Here is a 21431-nt window from a genome sequence, read left to right as displayed (position 1 = left end):
CACGATAGGCAAACACTTAATCGCTCCCTGGAGAACGCGAGGTTTTGTGAGCTGGATGTTTTTCAGAAAACTGTGATATGCATGATTAAAAAAAAAAAAAAGAGGAAGAAAGAAACTCTGCAGCAAAATGTAGCAAACCCCTTGGGTCTGCCTCGGCCCTCAGCAGGTGACTGCAGGTTAGCCAGGATCGTGATGAATTTGCAAAGCCATCTGAGCAATACCGGTGTAAGGAGTAGATTGGGCGTCTGGTGGGCTGGGTTTTTAGTAGACCTCAGGGCCACCCTCAAAAATCCTGGCAGATAGTATACTACCTTAGAGACTAAGCCAAGGGTCCTCCTCTTCCAGGAAGACTTCCTGGATTGTAATCTCCCCACCCTGAGTTTATTTTGTTCCATATTCTCTCTACCTTGTCTGGTTTACTCACACTGTATGTTTTTGTTGCTCTAAATGTGCTCAAGGCTGTTTTCTGTGTGTGCAGGGGGGGAATATGCGGGTCTTGCCTGTCCCCATCAGACTGCATGCTCCCCAACAGTAGCAACTGGGTCACACTTCATTCAGTTCTCCTCTTCCCCTCGGATGGGATCTTCCAGGTGTGGACAGCTGAACGGGGAGGAGGTAGTGTGATGGGTGTGCAGCAAGCCAGAAGAACTCTGTCTGGGGAATTCTCAGCCTGGTCTCCACTCAGGCCCTTTCCTGGGGTGGGGGGTGGGGAAGGGAAGACAATTCAGAGCAGGAGGCGGGGTGGCTGGCAACGGGAGGAAGGGGCAGGGATAGGAGTGGAGTGTGGCAGCCCCTTCCAGTTTCTGTCCCTCTCCCCCGGCCCCAGAGGGACCCCCTGACAAGGGCAAGGGGAAAGGGGCGAGGGGAGAGAGATGCAGCGGGTGCAGCACGATGATGCTGGGGGAGCTGTCTCGGGAAGGGAGCCAGCTTCCTCTTATTAAACAGGCAAACAGGACCAGAGGGAAGGCTGTCTTTAAAACACCAAGCACGTTCTGAGCTCCGTGTGCAGTGAAGGCTTTGGACGGTGACTTTAAGAGAAAAATGACATTCTCCATGACGCGCCTGTGATTTTAATTATAGTCAATTCAATTACCCACTTTGTGGATTAACCACTGTCAGTGTTAACTCCATACTGGCTTCTCCCTGCCTCCTAGAAATTCCATGCTCTGGCAGAAAGAAGGATGTGCAAGCCAAAGACAAACACAGGTGGGCCCCCCTTAAAAGAAACCCATAGGAGAAAATTTAACCTTACGAAATGGAAAAATGCCTGTCAGGTTTCTGCAACTGGCAGTTCCTCTAGGGCATTTAGGGGTTACTCGCAGATCAGCCAGGTGTCAGGGGAGAAGGGAACTCACAGCTACAGGGCTGGAAGCCTACTGATCAGTCAGAAATAAAATGTAACATCTGAAGGGATCCTGGGAGCTGGGGGTTGGCACTGGGCTTGGTCGTGTGGCAACTTCTCTGGAACGTGGCATCACCCAGAACACAGTCAGTCACCCAACACGAGTTGAGTCCCTCGTGTGTGCTCAGAGGTACTAAAAGATGCGAGGAGATGAAAAATCCAGTCCTGGTCCAGGACCAATAGCTCTGGGGAACCAAAGGGAGTGACCTGTAAGGAACAAGAGGTATTCGAGTACCCAAAGGGGACTCTCACTCCCTTGATGTCCCACAGCACCCAGCTCTGCCCCTGGTTTCAAGTAGAGCTCAATAAAAAATTTGGTGAATGGTTAAACAAAGTTGTCAGAGTAGAGAACTGGGTGGGTGGAGGGCAGGCCAGGAAGGCTGAGGGGAGCGGGGCGGGGAGAAGCAGACACAATGCTTCTCTCCTAGGCTGTCAGTCTAGATGATGGACCATCTCTGCTTGCTGGGGGGAAGGGGATTCCCTAGTTACTCTATGTCAGCTGAAGCCTCATTTCTCCATTCAGAAAGAGGGTAGGCGGAAAGTTAGTTTCATTCAAGTGATATACACCTGCAGATTAAAAATGGTGTCAAGGGGGAAAAAAAAAGGGTGACAAGGAAGCCAGGCACTCGAGGAATACATCTTCTACCACTCCCTCCCCAGTTGGCTCCAGTACAGGTATAGACCAGCCTGGTGGGGGTGGGGGGGCCAGGAATTCCCGTGCTCTCCTTCCATTGTCCCTGCCCCCAGAATTAGGCCAACTACATACCCCAGCAAGGCCCCTGAGAGGAAATGGCCCATCTGCAGCTGCCACAGGCGTCCAACAAGAGGACAGCCCTCGGAATCCCACCCTTTCTGTCCCCTACTTGGTCCTTCCCTTCAGTGACAGGCACCAGAACTCGGAGCCATCAGAAGTCGGAGAGTGTTCTCGTGTTTTGTAGGCTTAAGGACATTGCTAATTTACTTTAATCCACTTAAGCCTTCAAAGCCTTGGATCCCAGCTCAAACAAGACAGCCCTGAGAAGACAGCAGATTCTCCTCCCCCAGACAGGAACCAGCCCACAGCTGGGAATCCTGCACTTCTAAACCACCCCAGCCTCCCCCACTTTGCCACCTCCCAACCCATCCCACCCCCCAAATCCCATGCCAGCCTCAGACTCTTGCATTTATTTTTCCGCTCCAGTTTCCATCTTGCCCCCCTTGACTAGCCGTGTGGAATCCCAGAGGACGGCTTCTCATCCTCCTGCCCAGGGGCCCTGAAGGAGCTCTGGTCACTCCCCCATGGGGGCTGGAAGAGCCCTTGGATGCCCGCCCTTAAGTCCTGCCTCAGACAAAGCTCTCCAAACTCTATACCTCAGCCCTCCCATTTGTTTTGGGTTTTTTGTTTTTTAAGTTGGAAAAGATTGAATTGGGGTTTTTTTTTAACATCTTAATTTTATTTTATTTTTTTCAGTGTTCCAAGTTGTTAAAGGAGATCGACCATCCTTGCCCTGCCTCCCTGTTAGGGTCATTGTGATGTGGAAATAGGGCGGGTGTTTGTTTATTAGACTTATGAACCCGGGGACCCCTTCAAGTTACGTCCGCAGATTCCAGCATGAGCTGCCATGCAGGTGACGGTTCTGGAAGGGTCGATGTGATCGTGGCCCCACCGGGGAGCCCCACACTGGCCACCAGGTTATGGCAGGACATCCGGGATGTTCTGGTATTTGTGTTTTGTTTGGGCTTTATATTATCATTGAATACACGTATATTCATTTTAGAAACTTTTACTGAGAATTTATAGACTCCTCAGAAAATGTCCAGCAATTCACAAATCCCAGTCTGCAAAACACTTTAATAGGACATCTCATGCCCTCCCTTGACAAGCAAAGGAAGTTATTAGTCATCAAGCCCCCCGTCCCTGTGGGTTCCCAGGGCCCCGAAGACAGGAGTCCCTGCAACTGTCTTAGAGCAGCAGGAAGCTTCCAGAGAGCTCCAGCACTTCCTAAGCAGTGAGTTATCTTCATTCTGCCTCCCAGGGGAGCTACAAAACAGAGCTCATGCTTCCAGAAGAGCTAGAACTGAAATGGCCAAAGAACCCTTGCCCACTCCAACCAGGGCACACACACCCCTGCTTCTAACAGGGATCCCAGAGAAATGGGCCCTCCTCCTCCTGGTGAACATGGATGAAAGCTTAAACAAACAGTCTGGAGACTCAAATCAGAGCCCTCCAGCTCACCGCTGCCCATCCTTCTTACATCTATCCCCAAAGGGGGACATCCGGGACTTCTGAGAGCTGGAGACCCTGCCGAATCCAGACCTAAGTCCTTCTAGAACCAGGCATCTTGAAACAGGAGCGAGTGGGAAGCGGTTCTCACCTGCAAAGGCCACAGTGGGGTGTTCCCTCAGGCTGCACAGCTGCGGCTCACTGCCGGGCTCAGGGGCGACCTCCTGGGAGCTGGACAGGTGGAACACCAGCAGTGTGAGGCTGGGCGGCAACAGGGTAATAGCCAGGGGTCCCAGGAACACCATGGTGGGCCCCTCCGCAGTCCTAGCTCCCGGAGGCAGGCAGGGAAGATCTGCAAGGCAAATATACTGAATCTCACCACGCGCTCCCTCAGCAGCGCCCACTTCTCCCCGCTTTCTCCAAGGTTGTGAGCCGTCCCCCGGGGCTCTATTTGTTTGTCGGCGTAAATAAATTTATATTTTACTTATGTGACTTACAGTTTACCTCGGCCTTGTAACACAAAGTTAATAGATCATATCTTGAGAGCTAATTTCCCTTGTAATGGTATTCTGGATAAAACTGACAAATTACAGAGCTTTTTCTATTATGATCCCAAATGGCTTAAAATTAGTTTTCATGATAAAGGTGGTATCTAGGGGTTTTAATAAGTGGAGCTGGGACAAGAGGGTAGCCATTCGTAAAAAGATAAATTTGGATCCATAATCCACACCTTGTAACTAGGAAAAATTCCAACTGGATACAAGATTTAGTCGTTAAGAATAAAATCATAAAAATACTAGAAGAAAATGTGGGCAGAATTCTTTATAACCTTGGAATAGAGAACCATGACTCAAAATCCAAAAGCTGTTAAAGAAAAGATCGACAAATTTAACTACATAAAACCCCAAACTTCTGCATGGCCCCCCTCCCCCAAAAGTGAATACCAAGCAAAATCAAAAAGGCAAGTGACAAACAGGAAAAAATATTTGCAATACAGAAAAGGGCTAATATTCCTAATACACAAATAATTCCTGGGGATCCGGAGGGAAGAGATCAACAATCCTTTAGAAAAATGGGCCAAGAATATAAATACAAACAGGGCTTAAAAATATGAATGACCCTATTTTCACTCATAATAAGAGCGATGCAGGGGTGTCTGGGTGGCTCAGATGGTTAAGCCTCTGCCTTCAGCTCAGGTCATGATCCCAGGGTCCTGGGATCAAGCCCCATGCTGGGCTCCCTGCTCAGCAGAGAGTCTGTTTCTCCCTCTGCCTCTCCCCTTGCTTGTGCCCTCTTTGTCCTTCTTTCTCTCTCAAATGAATGGATAAAATCTTTAAAAAAAATAATGAGAGCAAAGCAAATTAAGACTTAGCAGAGGTAAGCACTGTTCACCTATCACTTTAGAAAAAATCCAAGTTAGATGGCACTTTCGGCGAGGCTGTGGGAAAGGGAGTGCTCGTAGAAACCATGGTGCAGAATAGTACAACCACCAGGGACAGGAGTCTGGCCGAACGGCAGAGGTGTGTACCCTTCGACCTGATTTCTGGGAGTCTTAACCCGTGCTACTCCAAGTGTGGTCCATGGATCAGTGACCATGCACAACCTGCACCGACTTTGGGGTAAGATAAACGCGGAAACTTGAGAGGGAGTGCTGAAAAAACGTTATGGTAATGCGACAGAGTAATTTTTATGTCCATTGGATCTAATAAAATGTGGAGGCTTGTATCTTTCCTAGTTTTTTTTTTTTGTCAATTCACTTCTCCAGTAATTCACTTTTATTGAATTTTATATAAGTACCCATCTGCTACAGATTGTAAATTGAAACGTAAAACCTGCTCCTTCACCAGAGATCATGGAGAGGCAGAAATAGACTAAAGAGGCACCTGTACATATGCAAAGTGATTCATGTACAAGATGATCCCATGGGCATTCTTCGAAATAACAGAAGATGGGGACATGACCGACTATCTAGCCACTGGACACCACTTAAATAAGCTACAGCATATATTTGTGATGGAATACTATGCAGCTCTAGAAAAGAATGGTGATTTTTCTCTAGATTTTGGTAGGGAGAAATCTCCAGGTATATTAAGTGAAGAAAACAAAACAAAACAAAACCCACAAACCAGAACAGTGTAATAGTATGCAACTTTGCGTGCAAAAAAAAAAAAAAAGAAGAAGAAGAAGGTAGAAATGAGACTATATATTTATATATGCTTGTATTAGCATTAACATAAATAAACCCAAACTAATTGTAAAGCTGGTTAACTATAAGCAGAAAAATCATGATCGAGGCTTCTCAACATACACCTGTTTATGTTATTTTCGCTTTTGATTATTAAGTATGTTTAATATTACCCATTCCATAAAAAATTTAAAGACCGTTTAAAAGCTAGTTTAGTTCCCTAAAACGTCTAATGTGGGGGAGCACAGCAGTTACTCTGGAGTCTGACTCAGACCCTCTGAATAAGCTCCCACCTTTCTCCTTCCCCGTCACCAAGCCTAGGTGACAGCACATCCCTCACCTGTGACCCCTCCTTGGAGTCACATCCTTACCTGGGAAATACAAGGTTGCACCAGGTCAGGGATTTCTGGCTGGAGGTGGGAGCAAATCAGAAACACCTGCAGTGGGGGTGGGGTCCTGGGTCTGGCAGGTGAGTGATCCCAAAGGGGATTCCAACAAACTTCTGCAGGGACTAGAGATCCCTGGGGGTCCTTCCCGCTCTAAGACCCTTTGCTCCCAACCCCTCCTATTTCTTCCCTTCCTATTGACGTTGCTTTACTCTAGGTCTAGAAAATGAGAACAGGATGATTTTCTTCCTGCCTGTTTCGGCACACACGTGTGAGATGGGCTAACACCTGACATTGTGTTGCTTCGAGTTTTGTAGGAAATCCACTGGTGACTCTGCGGACTCTGCACTCAGCAGAGCCCCCTTCTCCCTTACCCTGGCCCATCCCGCATCCCATGGGACATTGGTCCCTAGAGCACCTCCATGGTCCCCTGAGCCTCAGTGGCAAACGTGGGACTCTCTGTTCCTCCCCAGGAGAGCTGGCCATCCCTCTTCCAGGAAACCCACCGGGAGGGAGGTTTGGTCCAGGCATACCCCCTGGAGTGATTTTCACATGGCCACTGGCATGGTGTCATTCCTGAGAGCTGAACGGGGTCTTTCTTGCTGCACAGGGCTGGGCACTGCTACAGAATTTTCTCTTGCCCTTCGGCACTTGTGCTAGATGCTTTCTATTTGTCCCTCTACTTTGTCCCTTCCTCCCCACTCAGTGCCTGGACTGCAACAGGGGACTCCTTCCCTCTGTTTGGTCAATGGAGGCACTGGGAGAGATGGGAGGAAGGAGGGAAAAGCGAGGGAGCGGAGTGAGTGGCTGCACCCCTTCCCCCCAGAAGGTCAGGGTTAAGCCCCCCGGTTTCAACAATTACCCGGCTGGCCCTTCCTCCCTTGGCCTGGGGCTAGGGCTATTCCTGATAACCAGCTGCAGGGTAGAGCCCAATGAGCAGTCCCATAAGGCTCCCAACCCCTTCCCAGACCCTCATAAATAGTTCCTTTATTAAACTGCCCTCCCATGTCCCGATCTGAGTGTGCCATCTGTTTCCTGGGGGGATACTGACCGATAACAACATCTCACGGGTGATACTCGACACAGAGGCAAATACTATCTTTTCAGACCTTAGCTGGGGCTTTGCCTCTGTCAGCCCCTCACCTGAGATGCTATGGCAACGGCCCTCCCCTCGTTTTTCCCCACGGTCCCTTGGCCCCATCTTTCCTCCAGGCCACAGGCCTTAAAGTACCTAATTTCCACAGCAGAAGTTCCAGTCACATCATGGCTTTTATGTAAATATGTCCTCCAAGTCCCTCCTGAATCAATAATTACTAGATTAATATCACCTGGTCCACCTTGGGCCCCTGCACCGCCCAGCGCTGCGGCTGTTTGAGACGAGAAGGGAACGGCACACAGGAATGGGGGTGGGGAAGAGTGGGTGGGGGGCAGGACCCTGATTTCAGATCAGCTCCACTCAAATGAGGGAGGAGGAAGAGAGGAAGAGAGAGACATGCACACTGCACACAGACCAGACAGGCCCCCAGAGGAAGACAGACCGAACGCTAATCAGCGAGGAGACAGGAAAAGCCTTTATTCTGATGAACGTTCCGAGTCTTGGGAATGCAAGTTGGGGCCAAGGAGCTGACTTCAGGGATCCCGTGGGGACACATGCACAGGCCTCTTTTGGCATCACCTTCAAGGACCTCCTCTGCCCTTGGTAAGAAAGCCAGCAGACCCCAAGACGGGTGCAAAAGAGGGACAGAATGAGCAAGACAGCGAGGAATGGAGCCGGAGTGTGGAGTGCTGCTGGTCACGGGACAGAGCCTGATAAGCCAGGGTTTGCAGCCTTGTGAATGTCAGCCGAAGTCGAGGATGCCATCCCGAATAAAGGAGAAAGATGGTCCATCCCCACATCACTGAGCCCTACAAGACTGGTCTTCGTGAGCAGAGTGTAAGACACTGTGTGTGTGTGATGGGGGGGGGATTGCCAACCCCTAAGGGTCCCTCTTTGGAAATTATCTCCCCTCCATCCACAGGTCAAGGGGGTAGCCCCCCCAGGCTTGCATACACCCATCCCCACCATGATAGCCCAACGCACAGAGGATGGTCATGTGGTCAAAACAGACCAATCAGATGCTCTCCCGTGGCGATTTGGGAGTATGACCCCCTTCCCACCCTAGGGTCAAGTCAGTCTTTGTGGAGGAAACCTCGAGGAACAACATGGGCCCTGTGGGGTGTCTGTCTTCCCCCTGTCACGTGAGATAAGTGGGGTAGCCGATGAGATGGCCATCTGAAGATGGCCAGCCCTGGCGGGAGACAGACAACAGAAACTCTCTGGAATGCTAATAGATTTCCTGAAGTCTGACACTTCCTACTTCCATGAGGCATAAGCCTACTTCCCAATCCCTGTAATAGAATCTTCCACGTTTGCTTAAGTCAGCCAGAGTCATGTCAGACCCGGAGTTGCGTCACACTATCGACTCTGCGTGTGCATGCTTGCCTCCTCCTTCCTAAAGGAGCCTCTGCACTGGTGGGCATTGCGGGCAAGGTGCCCTGCTCAAAGCCTCTACCAGTGGACCAGACCAGACAGGGATGGCCAGGGCGATGCGTGAGGAAGCCATCAGTGGGGCCTCTGCGGAAGCAGGCGAGATGGGTTTCCTTCTCCCCACTTGGCCTACAGCTGGGACGGACGGCGCCACATTGGCTTCCCTGAGCCGCATGATACGAATGGTGGTGCAAGAGGGTAGGTGGGACCTGGCAGGGTGACAGAATCAGTAGGCTTTGGTCTGCCCCCCTCCAAACCTCATGCTGTGATGTTTGCCCATGACACTTCTGTGCCTGTTCCCTTGTCTGTGACATGAGGAGACTTGTGACACCTGTCTCGGAGAGGGGTTGTGAAGATTGAATGAGGCTTAAAACGGCTCCGGTCACCTGGGTGGCTCAGTGGGTTAAGTGTCTGACTCCTGATTTTGGCTCATGTCCTGATCTCAGGGTCGTGGGATCGAGCCCCACATTGCGCTTGGCGCTGGGCATGAAGCCTGCTGAAAATTCTCTCTGCCCCTCCCTAGAACACACCTGCCCTAAACTACAGAGCACGGGGGTTGGCTATTATTGTTGTTGTTGTTGTTGGCTATTATTGTTGTTGTTGTTGTTGTTGTTGTTATTATTGAATAACTCACTCCCCATCCGTTGAAGCCCTTATTCTTCAGGTCTCAGGGATCGCCTATCCCACACAGTTCCTATCCTATACAGTTCGGGTTTTCATTCCTGTAACCAGATATGCCTCAGACAAACAGGAATTTCTATTTCTAGTACATTTGTCTGACCTAACATTAAAATAATCTGGGAATTTCTCCACAGGCAGTGCGTAGCAGAGGCCCCCCCCATTCCCGATCTTCTGGAGGGCAGTAGTCCTGAGCTCAGGAGCCCACGAGGTCTGTGGAGATTGGCGTTTTTGTTACCTGTAAAATGAGGCTTATAGTTCGCTGTCTGAGAACTAAGTCTGGCACAGCGTAGGCCCTTTATGAAATCCCCTTGTATGAGTGTATTCGTACACATAAAACCCTCACTAGTTACTGAAGTGTCTTCAGTGTCACTTATACCACACTTGCCTGAGCATTAGTTGAACACCTGCTATGCGGGTGTCCGGACAGACAGGGGAAGCAAGGGATGGACAAAAGTATGGTCCCTGTCTTCAAGGAGCTCACAGTACAACAGAGGAGAGGAGACCGTTTTCCAAGGAGCAATATATCACCAGATAGACACAGCGGCCGGGGCCCAGGGTCGGACTGGTAAGGGGACCCAGAAACCCTGCACTCTGTCTTGCCCCGGAGCCACGTGTCACTGGCACTGTGGCAGGGTTCTCGAGGAGTGGGGAAGAGGGAACCGTAGCACCAGCCGACTCTTGCTATTTTGGGAAACCGTCAGTGATAAGGAAAGCATTTTTCCGAATCATGGGCCAGAGCTTCTGCAGCCTTCTCTCCTGCTGCTGCCCCAATTCCCTGCGGTCCTCGATATGGGATCACTCTAATGATGCTGGGAGGCATGTGACGCTTGTGCTTGTGTGTGAGAGAAAATGAATACCCACACAGGCACTCCCTTGAGGACTCCTCGCCTTCCATGGGACTTCTCCCAGGCTCATTTTCCCAGCACAGACAGTGGGAGGAGGATTAGCAGCAACCAGGGGAGGGGATGGAATTGCTGAGTTCGAGGGCAGGAGAGCAAGGGAAGGGCAGAGGACCAGGGCCAGAGCTGTTGGGAGACCCAGTGACAAAAGGACCTTTGCTCTTCTCTCTGGGGCAAAGGATGAGGGAGGCAGGGGCGGAGTGTGTGTGCGGGTGAGAGAGAGAAAGACAGAGAGAGGGCACACGAATCCCACCCTCCCATAGAACGCAAAGTGGCCCCCACTGTTTGCTGCATGACTAACTGTCCAGGCCTTCTTGCGGTGGCGAGAAGCTGAACGTCACACTGGAGACCATCTTCATTGACCAAGCCATTCAGTACGGGGACAGACAAGAGGGTCCGTCCCCATGTCCTGCAGGTAACAGTCCTACAAAGGAGAGGGAGGCCTGAGTGGAGAATGAGCAGGAAGGGAGGTTCTAAGGAAGGTCTGCAGAAAGGTGCAAGGTGTCCTGAGAAAGGGAAGAGAGAGGAAGGCCAGGGACTGGAGGTCTATGTTGCCTCCTGTAGAAGGGAGTACTCCTTGAAGGAGAGAACTGGGGAGCTTCCCAGGCCATCAGGGGCAAGGAGCATTCCAGAAGGACGGAATGGCAAACAGCACTCAACCCTGGACCATCCTCACATAAGCTAGGGATGCTGGAGAACTGGGCAGGGCACACTGAGTCTGGAGAGGAAGACCGAGGCCAAATCATGGCAAACTTTCACGAAAACCTACAACATCAGGAGGGTTCCTTCTGCTGAAAAGGAGGACTAGTTGGTGGTTGGGGCAGCGGAAGGATGAGGTCAGATCTGTGCTTTGGGAAATCAGGTGGCGGTGGCAGAAAGAGCAATGGGTCAGAGCTGGCCACTGGCCTGCTGGGCAGCTCAGAGAATGGAAGTGGGCGCCTCTTGCTCCAAGAGACCCCAGCCCCACACCCAGAGCACGGTGGATCTGAGGCCTCACTTGCACCTTGCAGAGGACACCCCAGCTCAAATGCAAGTGATGGTCCTGGGCAGAAGCAGGGAGGGACTGGGGGACGAGGTGGGAAAGGCTCTGTGTCCCAGAGCCTAATCAAGGCAGCAACAGAGACCACTCACGTTGCTGTTGCTGGGGGTCCTCTCCAGAGAGGCCGGGGACCCTTTTCTTTTGATTGGTAAAAAGGGTGGAATCGGAAAGGAAAAGACAACCTATGACCCTGAGGATGAGGGCTTACATAAACAAGGCTGCTATGTACTGAGAAATGCCAGGTAGAGTGCTAAGTTCTTTCCGTGCAAGACTTCATGGCCATTTGGCAAGATCGCTGAGAGATGCCTTTGCTATCATTCAAGGATTATCCTTCACAGTTGATAGGAGGAAGTGGAGGTTGGCAAGGCTGAGGACCACGCCCAAGGTCCCAGTGCCAGTGGATAAGAGAGGAGGGATTTGAACCCAAGACAGTCTGCTGCAGAAGCCCAAGCTCTGGGCCACTACACACACGCCATCCTACCTCGAGGAGATCGGGTCCCAGCCCTCCTGGCACCTTCCAGAGCCCTAACTCCACATTCTCTCCAGGCAGCCTTCAGAGTTTCATTTGGTTTCCTGCGTTGGCTTCCCAACCAGGGAGAGCACTTTCTGGCTATAAATTATTAAACTGACTTCCTACTGCAAATCAGTCTCCTGTGAGTTGGGGCTGTGGGACCCAGTTTTCCAGGTCCTGAGCGGCTACAGAAAAGGAAATTCCAGAGCTGGCAGACAGGGCAGAGTCCAGACCTCAGCCACGTTGCTAACAGCCACACCCCACCCCCCCAGCACAGCAGGACTGACAGGGGCCAGGCTGGGTGGGAAAGAATGAGACTCTTCTTTTTGTGCCCACCTCATGTTCAGCCCAGGAACCCTTGAGGACCTTTCAGGAAGGGTGCACCGCTGGTCCTCCTTCCCGGCCCCTCCCTTCTTGCCACCATTCAAAATCTCCACTTGGCTGCCTGCCCGGGGAAAAGAGAGAGAAAGAGAAGGAAAGAAAAGAAGAGGAAACAGGGGGATACCAAGAACAGGAAAGAATGCATTCTGTCTGTGGTTTGGTAAGGAGGGGAAGGCGTGGGGGCGCCCCTCACTCCCCCACTGGGGCCACCAATGCCATCTTTCCACCCACCCATCACTCACCACTTGGGGGGCAAAGCTTAGCCAAGCTCAGCACAAAGATAAAATTGAGATGCAGATTCCTTCCCATTGCTCTGAATAGAGCAGATTGGATACGGATTTTCCTCTTTTCTTCCCATTTAGACCATCTGGACAACTGGGGCCCAGAGGGAAGGTTAGGACCAGGTGGGGGAGGGATAGAGGCTCAGAAAGACTTTCCAGCACTTTTCAGCTCTGGAACCTGGGAGTGAGCACCCCCCACCTCTTTTCCAGGACCAAGTTCATTCCCCGCCTTTGCAAGGTGCTCTCGGCTCTTAGGCTAGAACAGGTCCTGGTTGGGTTCTCCTCTCCCCTGTCTATTCCTCACGAACTCCAGGCGAGGCATTTGCCCCATCAGTGAGGGGTATTCCTTCTTGCAGTCCCACCCATATCCCCCAGCTGCAGTTAAACCCAGATGGAAGATAAAAGGAAAAAGGCAAGCACAGAAAATTGAACAGGAGGGATGTTGAAGATCATTTCATTCAACCCCATATTTTACAGATGAGAAGACTGAGGCTTTAGGGAGAGTGTCTAGCTCAAGACTGGTCAGGGAGGTGGTGGGGAAACCAAGACTAAATAAATAGCAACAACAGAGACCATGTTACCGTATATGAGGTGGTATTCTATGCTCGTTTTGCCATTTTAAAAAATTTATTTATTTATTTTTTAATAAACATATAACGTATTTTTATCCCCAGGGGTACAGGTCTGTGAATCGCCAGGTTTACACATTTCACAGCACTCATCATAGCACATACGTTTTGTCATTTAATCCACACAATAACCCCCGGGAGGCACATACTATTATCATATCCATTTCATGGATGGAGAAACTGAGGCACAGAGCAATTAACTAGCTTGCATAAAGTCAAACTGTCAGCCAGGTCAGAACCCAGGCCGTCAGGCTCCAGAGCCTGCCCTTTGCACAGTCTTAGCGCACATCACGCTGGAAAATGGCATTATTTGACATAGCCTCGTGAGCTTCTCAGCACTCAGGCTGCTCCGGTGATCTTTTGCAAATGAGAGCCCTCTAACGCACAGCCCACGGCCATTCTGTCTTTATAATCCTAGATCCCTGGCTTGCTCCAGGGAACAAAGAATGTCCACCCAAGGTAAGAATTGAAAACAAAAATACAAAGGGAATGTTCACATCACTTGGGAAAGCAAGCGAGCTCCGTAGGAGAGGGCACATGTGTAGAGGCAGATGAACCAAATGCATGAGGAGAGAACCGGTGTGGGAGGGGCTGCACGGGATAGACCCAGGACTCTGCCTCATATTTGCAGAGCAGCTCAAGTGAAGGGGAACAAATGTTCGGTTCATGCCTGGCACAGATCAGTATTAGGAATGGCAATGGTGGTCCCACAAAGGTGGTATGATAACGAGTAGGGACTTTCCCCCCCCAAACATTCTGTAATATTTTATTGTTTTTGCAAGGAAAAGGAAAACAGACTTGCCTACTTTAATTGCTGGAATTAAATGCGAAGGATGTTGCCAAACACAAATCAAGCTTATCTATTCATTAGAACTGCCACCTTTCTCTCCTTCCCATGGGCAAGCTCTCTCTGTGGAAACATTTTGCTATCAGATATTCAGTTGCTGTATAAAATGTAAACTGCATTTGAAAACATGCCTACAACTCAAAAATAGATGGCGAATCCAGGAAAGGCCCAGGTTTCCTTGGGGTTTCAATGACAGATTCACTGGCTTGACATAAACCTTTGCAAAGGAGGGCTCATTTCTGTTCCCGCTCCTGAGCGAGGTTTCTCGATACCCAGAAAGCCAGTGCTCCTAAAATGATGGGGGGGGGGTGCAGGCGGCTGCGCAGCTGTGTGAGTACTTGATGGCCTGCACTGGCCTGCGCTGTGAAAACCGGCTGAAACGGGCTGGCGGGAATGCAGAATGGAGCAGCCGCTATGAAAAACGGTATGACGCCCACTCAATTAATTAAAAGTAGAATCACCATCTGATCCAGCCATTCCACTTTGGATACGCCCCCCCAAAAAAGCTGAAAGCAGAGACTCCAAAAGGTATTCGTGCCCCCGTGTTCACAACAGCCTTATCCACATCAGCCAAAAGGGGGAAGCAACCTAAGTGTCCACTGGCAGACGAATGGTAAACTAAATACAATGGACTATGATTCGGCCTAAAAAGGAAGGAAATTCGGCCACCTGCTGAAGCGTGGATAAACTTTGGGGGCCTGACCCTGAAAGACACAAAAGGACCAATACCGTATGATTTCCCTTACATGAGGTACCTGGAATGACCAAACTCATAGCCATAGAAAGTAGAGTGGGGGTTGCCAGGAGCCAGGGAGATGGGGGAATGGGGTTGTTATTTCCTGGGTACAGAATTTCAGTTTGCAAGAGGAAAGAGTTCTGGAGACTGTTGGCGGTCCCGGTTGCCCAGGAATGTGAGTGTACCGGTACTACTGAGCCGTACGCTTCAAAGTGGCTAAGATGGTACATTTTATCTTCTGTGTATGTGGCCACAATTTAAAAAACAAAAAAAGAGCTCCTAAAATCTGGCGGGCTGAGGAGGACCAGGAGATCTCAGGAGGTGGGCTACAGGCCCCCCAAATGGTCAGGTCTTCTCTCTGCTCTTCCCTCAGCGTGGGCCCCTGCCAGCCCCTCTCTTTTCCTCCTGCAGAGCACCCTGATCCCCTGACCAGGGCCAAGTGAGCCCCCTCCTGTTCATCCACACCTTGGCTGTGTGTATGGGACGTTGGGAGGTTCAGGGATGAGGTGTGGGCAGCAGGAGAGGGAGGGGAGCCACAGGGCATCCAAAGGGACGGAGCCTGGAACAAGCTGAAATCACTCAGTGAAAGGGGAGAATTTCAGGTGAGTCCATGAACATGAGGTGAGCGAGGCCAAAGAGACGAGGTTCAGTGTGTGGCCAGATTTCCCCACAGACTGTGGGGTTGTCACCATATCCGCTTCCTGTTGCTGCTGTAACCGAGTGGCCTCAGACAACACGTCCATTCTCTCCCAGTTCTATGGGTTAGAAGTCAGACATCTGTTTCAATGGGCTAAAATCAAGGTGTCGTCAGGACTGGATTCCCTTCCAGAGGCTCTAGGGGAGAACCCACTGCCTTCCTTTTCTGGCTTCTAGAGGCTGCCCATATTCCTTCCATCTTCAGAGCCAGCAGCATCGCCTCCCTCCAGGCATTCTCCCATATTTACCCCCCACTCTATCACACCTGGGGAAAAGTCTCCGCGTTGAAGGACCCTCGTGATTACAATGGGCCCTGCCGGGTAATCCAGGACCATCTCCCCACCTCAAGGTTCTTAGCCGAATCACATACGCAATGGCCATTCTGGTAACACTCACAGGTTCCAGGGATAAGGACATGCATATCTTTGGTGGTCGTTATTCTGCCTACCACACCCATCCTATGTATTCCACCCAACTGTTCACACGTGGCAAGCATTTCTGACACCCCCTCCCCACCCTCCTGCTGAGACACATCTGTGGAAGAAGGAAGAGCAGTAAAGGATCACCAGCAGGTCATGGTCACACAGTCTGGGGGTGGGGGCGTGGGGGGAAGAGGCTACTGCTGAGGGAATGGTCAGGAGGCATAATGTGAGAGCCTGAGGGGGGCAGTGGGGAGAGAGGACTACAGATGGGGGACCGCACGTACAGGGAGGGGGAACAGCGTGTCCCGTGGGAAAGAAGATGGTCCCAAAATGCGAAGAGGAGATCATGGGAAAGACCTTCCAGGTGAACTGCGCTTCAGACACTGGTACAAAAGTTGTACCAAAGGGTGATTGTTATTCACTTCCTAAAAGGATTTTCCAATGTGTTCTTCAAGTAATGAGTTCCACTGTGTTCTTAAAATAGGATTTACACCCAATTTTTCAGTAACACATAAAGGCGTGCTTGTAAATCTGTGGAAATGAAGTGAGACCAGTAACATCCGCTGCCTTCTGTGCTGGGTCGGGGGTGTCAGAGAGAGCGAGAGGGGCCTCTGCCGGACAGGGTGCGGCTCAGACTCCAGCCTGGGCCCCCATGAAAGCCACCCACCTTGTCCTCCTGCCCAGCTGCTGTCCTTCCACACACATACAAACACACCGATGGTAGAGAGGTGAGAGGAAGGAAGGCCACAGGCTGGGGAAGGGCCCCAGGCCTCAATTACTCCACAGCCCCACGCCTTCTGCCTCGCCTTAGAGAGGAGAGACTTTTTCAGGGTGGCAAGGAGTTGTGCATCGGTGTTGGTGAGAGAAGCTTGCATCCCTCTTAGATGCACAAGCACAAGGGGCTGCTGATTGCCTACGGGGTCATTTCTGGGATGACACTGAAACTTTCCATGAGGGACAAAAGCCTTTCCTTCTAAAGTTATTAAAGACTCTGGATGGCCTCAAGAGGGCAAACCTGCCACAATGTAAATGGTTGACTTCACGTGTCGTCGGGGAGCCAGCAAACACAGGGCACCTGAAGGAATAAGGACGTTAGTTCCATTCCCCTCCCTGGGGCCATAGAACTTGCTGGAAATAGCCCTTGGGCTTTAAAGCAAAGAACATAGAAGAAGGGTCATCAAAATCTTGGACACCATTCCTACTTCTCTGTCATTACACTGTCCACGTTCCTCCTCAGCCTTAATGTTGGCCCTAACTTTCATTTCTAGCTCTTTCTCCCAGACATGTGCTTCTCCAGGTTTCTATTCTCCGTTCCCTCTCTTCTCACTCCGACTGCTCCCAGGGTGGTCTCAGCCCCCACTCACTCCTGCCAGGGCTCTCACTTGTACCTCAGCTCCGTGAGCGCCCCAGATCTCACCCCCTCTCTTCGAACTCCAGACCACATGGCCGTCTCCATGTCAGGTCACACAGACATATCCACTGCAGCCTGCCCCAAATTCACTTGTCACCTTTCTCCCTTCACCTGCTCCTCCCATGTCCCCCATTTCTGTCAATGGAACTATGATGCCCCCAGGTATCCTGACTCACATCTCAGTATTCCCAGACCTCCCCTGCCTCCCCTGTCTGGTCCACTGTCAAATCCTGGCTCTTGTACTCTGCTGCAGATCCCAAACCCAGAAGTCCTCAGGGGCAGCAGAGGCACATGAGTTAGGTGGATGGGGAGGGGACAGCGGAGGACAGAAAGGCATGGACCCCATCTGGACAGGACAGCTGGGACTCAGATCCCTCTTCTCCAGCGGACTGTTGCCTTCTCAGGACATGGTCCTTGATCTGTCCATTTCTCCCACCAAGTACTAACCAGGCCCGACCCTGCTTAGCTTCCGAGATCACACGAGATCAGGCACATTCAGGGTGGTATGGCTGTAGACTCATCTGTCCATTTCTAAAGAAAGTCTATACATCTGGATTCATGCGAAATTTCCTTATTGTTTAAATGCTGGCAATTACTTGCATTTTTTGAAGTCCCTATGCGCGTTAATCAAAACATGTCTGTTTGTGACCTCAGGGCTTCAGTCTCTCCCATTATTCCTTTTCTCTGTTCCCAGTGTCAGTACTCCACCATGTCCACGCTCCCCTCTTGGACAAGAGCACCACCCCCTCAGGGTCACCCTGGGCCACTTTCCCCATCTTCCCTCTGCTGGTCTCAGGCCCCCTGTACCAATCTGGGCTTTCCAGGTACAGAGGGTAGTGAGGGTGAAGGAGACAGATAAGAGAAGGCTGATGCCACTCAGGGTAACAGAGCCATTAATTAACAGAGTTAAACATCTGGTGTTTAATTAACACTTTCCCTCCTCTTTCATCCTCCCTCCCATTTTCCTTTCCCAAGGGGGCTTCATGGTGGGTAAAAAGCAAATCAGAAAGCAGGAGGGCAGAAGGAAGATGTGGGGAATGGGATGGGAGGTGGTGGCTGGCAGTGGGGCAGGGGGAGGGGTGGAGCAGCGAGGGTCCATGTGTGCAAAAGGGAAAGAGGACGGGCTAGGAAGAAGCAGGTTTACGATTCAGCAGGTGGGACACAGACCAGTCCACAAATTTCTTTGGCAGGAGCAGGGGCAGAAGCTCAGTGCCTAGGATCGTACAAGGAAGTCCACAGCTCTTCCTGTGGCAACACCCGTGATTGCCTCCCCACTGGTTGACATTCATTCCCCGACCACTTTCAGTAACATCCCCGTGCTGCAGAGTGGCAATGCTCCCAGCCCCAGGTAAGATGCTTTCCCAACTTTCATGCAGTTAGGGATGGCTCTGTGTATTGTTGCAGCCAATGAGAAATAAGCAGAAGTCAGCTACAGATTCTGGAAAAGTGCTGCTTTCCTTATAAGAGAATAGAGTAAGCTGGCACCAACCCCTTCTGTCCTGCCACCCTCCTTGGTGACTTCCTTGAATGTGATGTCTTGAGCTATGGCAGCCATTTTGACACTACGAGAGACAGGCTGAGAGGATCATAGCATACCCTGATGATGTTGAGCCAGGAGACAAAGGCCAGCAGCTGCAGTCACCTCTCATCTTATGTCCTTATGTTTAAAGTTATTCTGGCGGTGTTTTTTGTTACCTGCACCAAAAGTATTCAGGGAGGTCACAAACTGATCCCTTGCTTATTTAGAGGTGAGTGACACCAAGAACACACACCGCTGTCCAGAGCATTTCACAGCTTGGACGGCTCAGGACCAGAGATTAGGGACTGGAAAGAGGACAGCAGGGTGGGCCGTGTCTGCATTAGATGGTGAGCTTCAGGCGGAGCGCTCTCCTCCCTGCCTCCCCAGAGCCAAGCACAGAGCCTGCCATGTAGTGGGAACTCAGCTGACGCGCACGTGGTCTGCGAATGAACGGAGGAACGGATGGATGTGCCGCTGCTTGGCAGAGGTCTCCCCGTGAAAACCAGCTGGCAGGAAGGGAGTATTTAGCAGCTAGCTTGAATCTAGCTCATTCAAGACCCATGCTTCTCTAAGGCCAGCCTGGAACACCTCTCCCCTTCAGAAAGCCACCCCCTCCCCAAGCCATCCAGTTCCTACGGTGCCCACCTATCCTCTTGCTTGGCATTTGATCCAACCTGCCTGTTTGTTACATATCAGGCTCCCTGGGTAGACCGAAAGCCCATTAGGCAGATGCCACAATCTTTTCAAAGTCCCCAGACACTCCCAGTGTCTTGAACACGGAAGACCATTGATAAATATTTTCATTTGAGGTTGATGCTTTGGGGCTGGGGTGGGACTAAGAGGTTGACAATTTAAAGAGTCCCTTTAAGGGAAGAGCTCTCCTAAAAAGAACAGTCCCCAGACGTCTGTAGTGTTACCTGCAATGTTACTGTTAGACATGAACTACTTTGCCTTGCTGAGTCGCCTCAAGTAAAGCGCCTCGCCATTCTGAGCAGCAGTTTGTGCAACGGGAATAACAACAACAACAATAATAAAAAAGCTGTTTCACAGTGCCCTTTTGAGAAGCGAGTCAGCATGAAATTTCATCATAAGAATATTTATTAAAATAAGCCTTTACATATGATTGGTCTTGGAAGAATTACCCCAATAATTATTCACTGTGGAGAGTAATCTTACAGACTTTAGGATAGAGAAGGACCTTAGACTCCCCCCCTTTCCAATCACCCCACAAATGACCTCTGTATGGTCTTCAGAAATACATGAGGAACTTCTTGAGTTTAATTAATGTGGCTTTTCACAGGAGAGAAAGAGGAAAGGACGAGTGTGGGGTTGGAATAGCTGTGTAGCAGGTGCTGTTGGCGCCCTGCCCAGACCCCCATTCCGCAGCCAGAGTACCCATCCCCCACCCCCAGCAACCTTCTTGAGAGGCTGGCGCTGAGCCCAGGGCGGGCTCCTCTGGGAGTTATGTCTGGGAGACAAGTGGGCAATCACCAAAGTAGAAAACCCAGCCCCCAGTCCTGGGTGCACCAGCTTCTGCTGTGTAATTCATGCCCCAGAGCTCCCCCGGGGATCGGCAGGCTTCCCCGGATAGCGCGTCTTCAGCTGGCCTTGTCCTCTGCTCTGTCCCACTTCCCTCACACCTTGGCAGGTGCTTCAAAAGGGCCCTTTGACCACTTGCACGGGAATCCCAACCAGCTCAGACTCTGCTTCTCTGGAATCTGCCCCAAAACAAGCCCTTAGGAGGCTCTGAAGAGGAGGGCTGACAGGAGCTAGGGGAGGGAGCGCACTGTGGTCAAGACCAAATTGCATGAAACTTTGGTCTGGGGCTCTTCCCCTCACCCTGTTGGTAAGACAAAGTGTGGGCCAGGCCCAGCCCTCGACCCCTTCCAGTGCTGGAACCTTGACCAGAGCCGGTGTGGGCACCTTCTTCCTCTAAACGGTCTTGCTCTCCTCCATTCCTCCCACCCTCCAAGGAAGTGCGTGAATCCTCTCCAAGGTTCCAGAATGTTTTCCTGGAAAGCTAAAAATCCAAACATCAATTGGTCTCCATGTCACCTGATTATCAGGATGAGCCCCCAGGAACATTTAGGCTCACAGACTCGCATAGTCCTCGGGCAGAAAGAGCCTTGGGGGAATAGTGTAACTCCGCTTCGCCGTTTAATTTGGATTATACTTCTGCATCCGTGCTCTCCCCGCTCATTATAATTGTTATAATTACGGGCTGCTTTAGTCTTCACTAAGCCATTTACACAGCCGGACAGAATCAGAAATGCATGGATGCTAATCCCCCCACTCCAGGCCTTTCTCTCAGGGTTGGTCTCCCCAGAAGCAAGAACCTGAGTAAGAAGGAATAGTGATCCTAGGAGTGATCTAGTGGTGGCCTGGGTGGCTGGAGGGGTCCAGCCATCCCAGTACTGTCCCTTTTATTTACTTCTTTTGACATATTTTATTTATTTATTTACCTTGGAGATAGAGTGAGAGAGTGAGCAGAGGGTGGGTGGAAGGAGCAGAGGGAGAAGGACAAGAAGACTCAGCTGAGCACAGAACACAACACGGGGCCTGATCCCAGGACTCTAAAATCATGACCTGAGCCGAAATCAAGAGTCAGATGCTTAACCAACTGAGCCACCCAGGTGCCCCAGTACTATCCCTTTTAGATTAAAGAGAGAGGAGCTG

At 50.9% G+C, this 21431-nt stretch overlaps 1 protein-coding gene across 1 annotated transcript in view; it reads right to left on the bottom strand.

Annotated features, from left to right (window-relative positions):
* SEMA5B (semaphorin 5B) overlaps positions 1-11991 on the bottom strand; it is a 46107-nt gene extending 34116 nt beyond the window's left edge. The window contains exons 1-2 of the mRNA XM_032869512.1: positions 11804-11991; positions 3757-3957 (exon numbers count right to left, since the gene is read on the bottom strand). Coding sequence (XP_032725403.1) covers positions 3757-3910 — 154 coding nt within the window. The 5' untranslated portion in view covers positions 3911-3957; positions 11804-11991. The remainder of the gene's footprint in view (positions 1-3756; positions 3958-11803) is intronic.
* Between the last annotated feature and the right edge of the window lie 9440 nt (positions 11992-21431).

The sequence above is a fragment of the Lontra canadensis genome, unplaced genomic scaffold, assembly GCF_010015895.1.
Source record: "Lontra canadensis isolate GAN:19392208 unplaced genomic scaffold, GSC_riverotter_1.0 scaffold38, whole genome shotgun sequence".
NCBI classification, from domain to species: Eukaryota; Metazoa; Chordata; class Mammalia; order Carnivora; family Mustelidae; genus Lontra; species Lontra canadensis.
The sequence above is the reverse complement of the archived record's forward strand: the minus strand, read 5'-3'. Positions and strand labels throughout refer to the sequence as shown.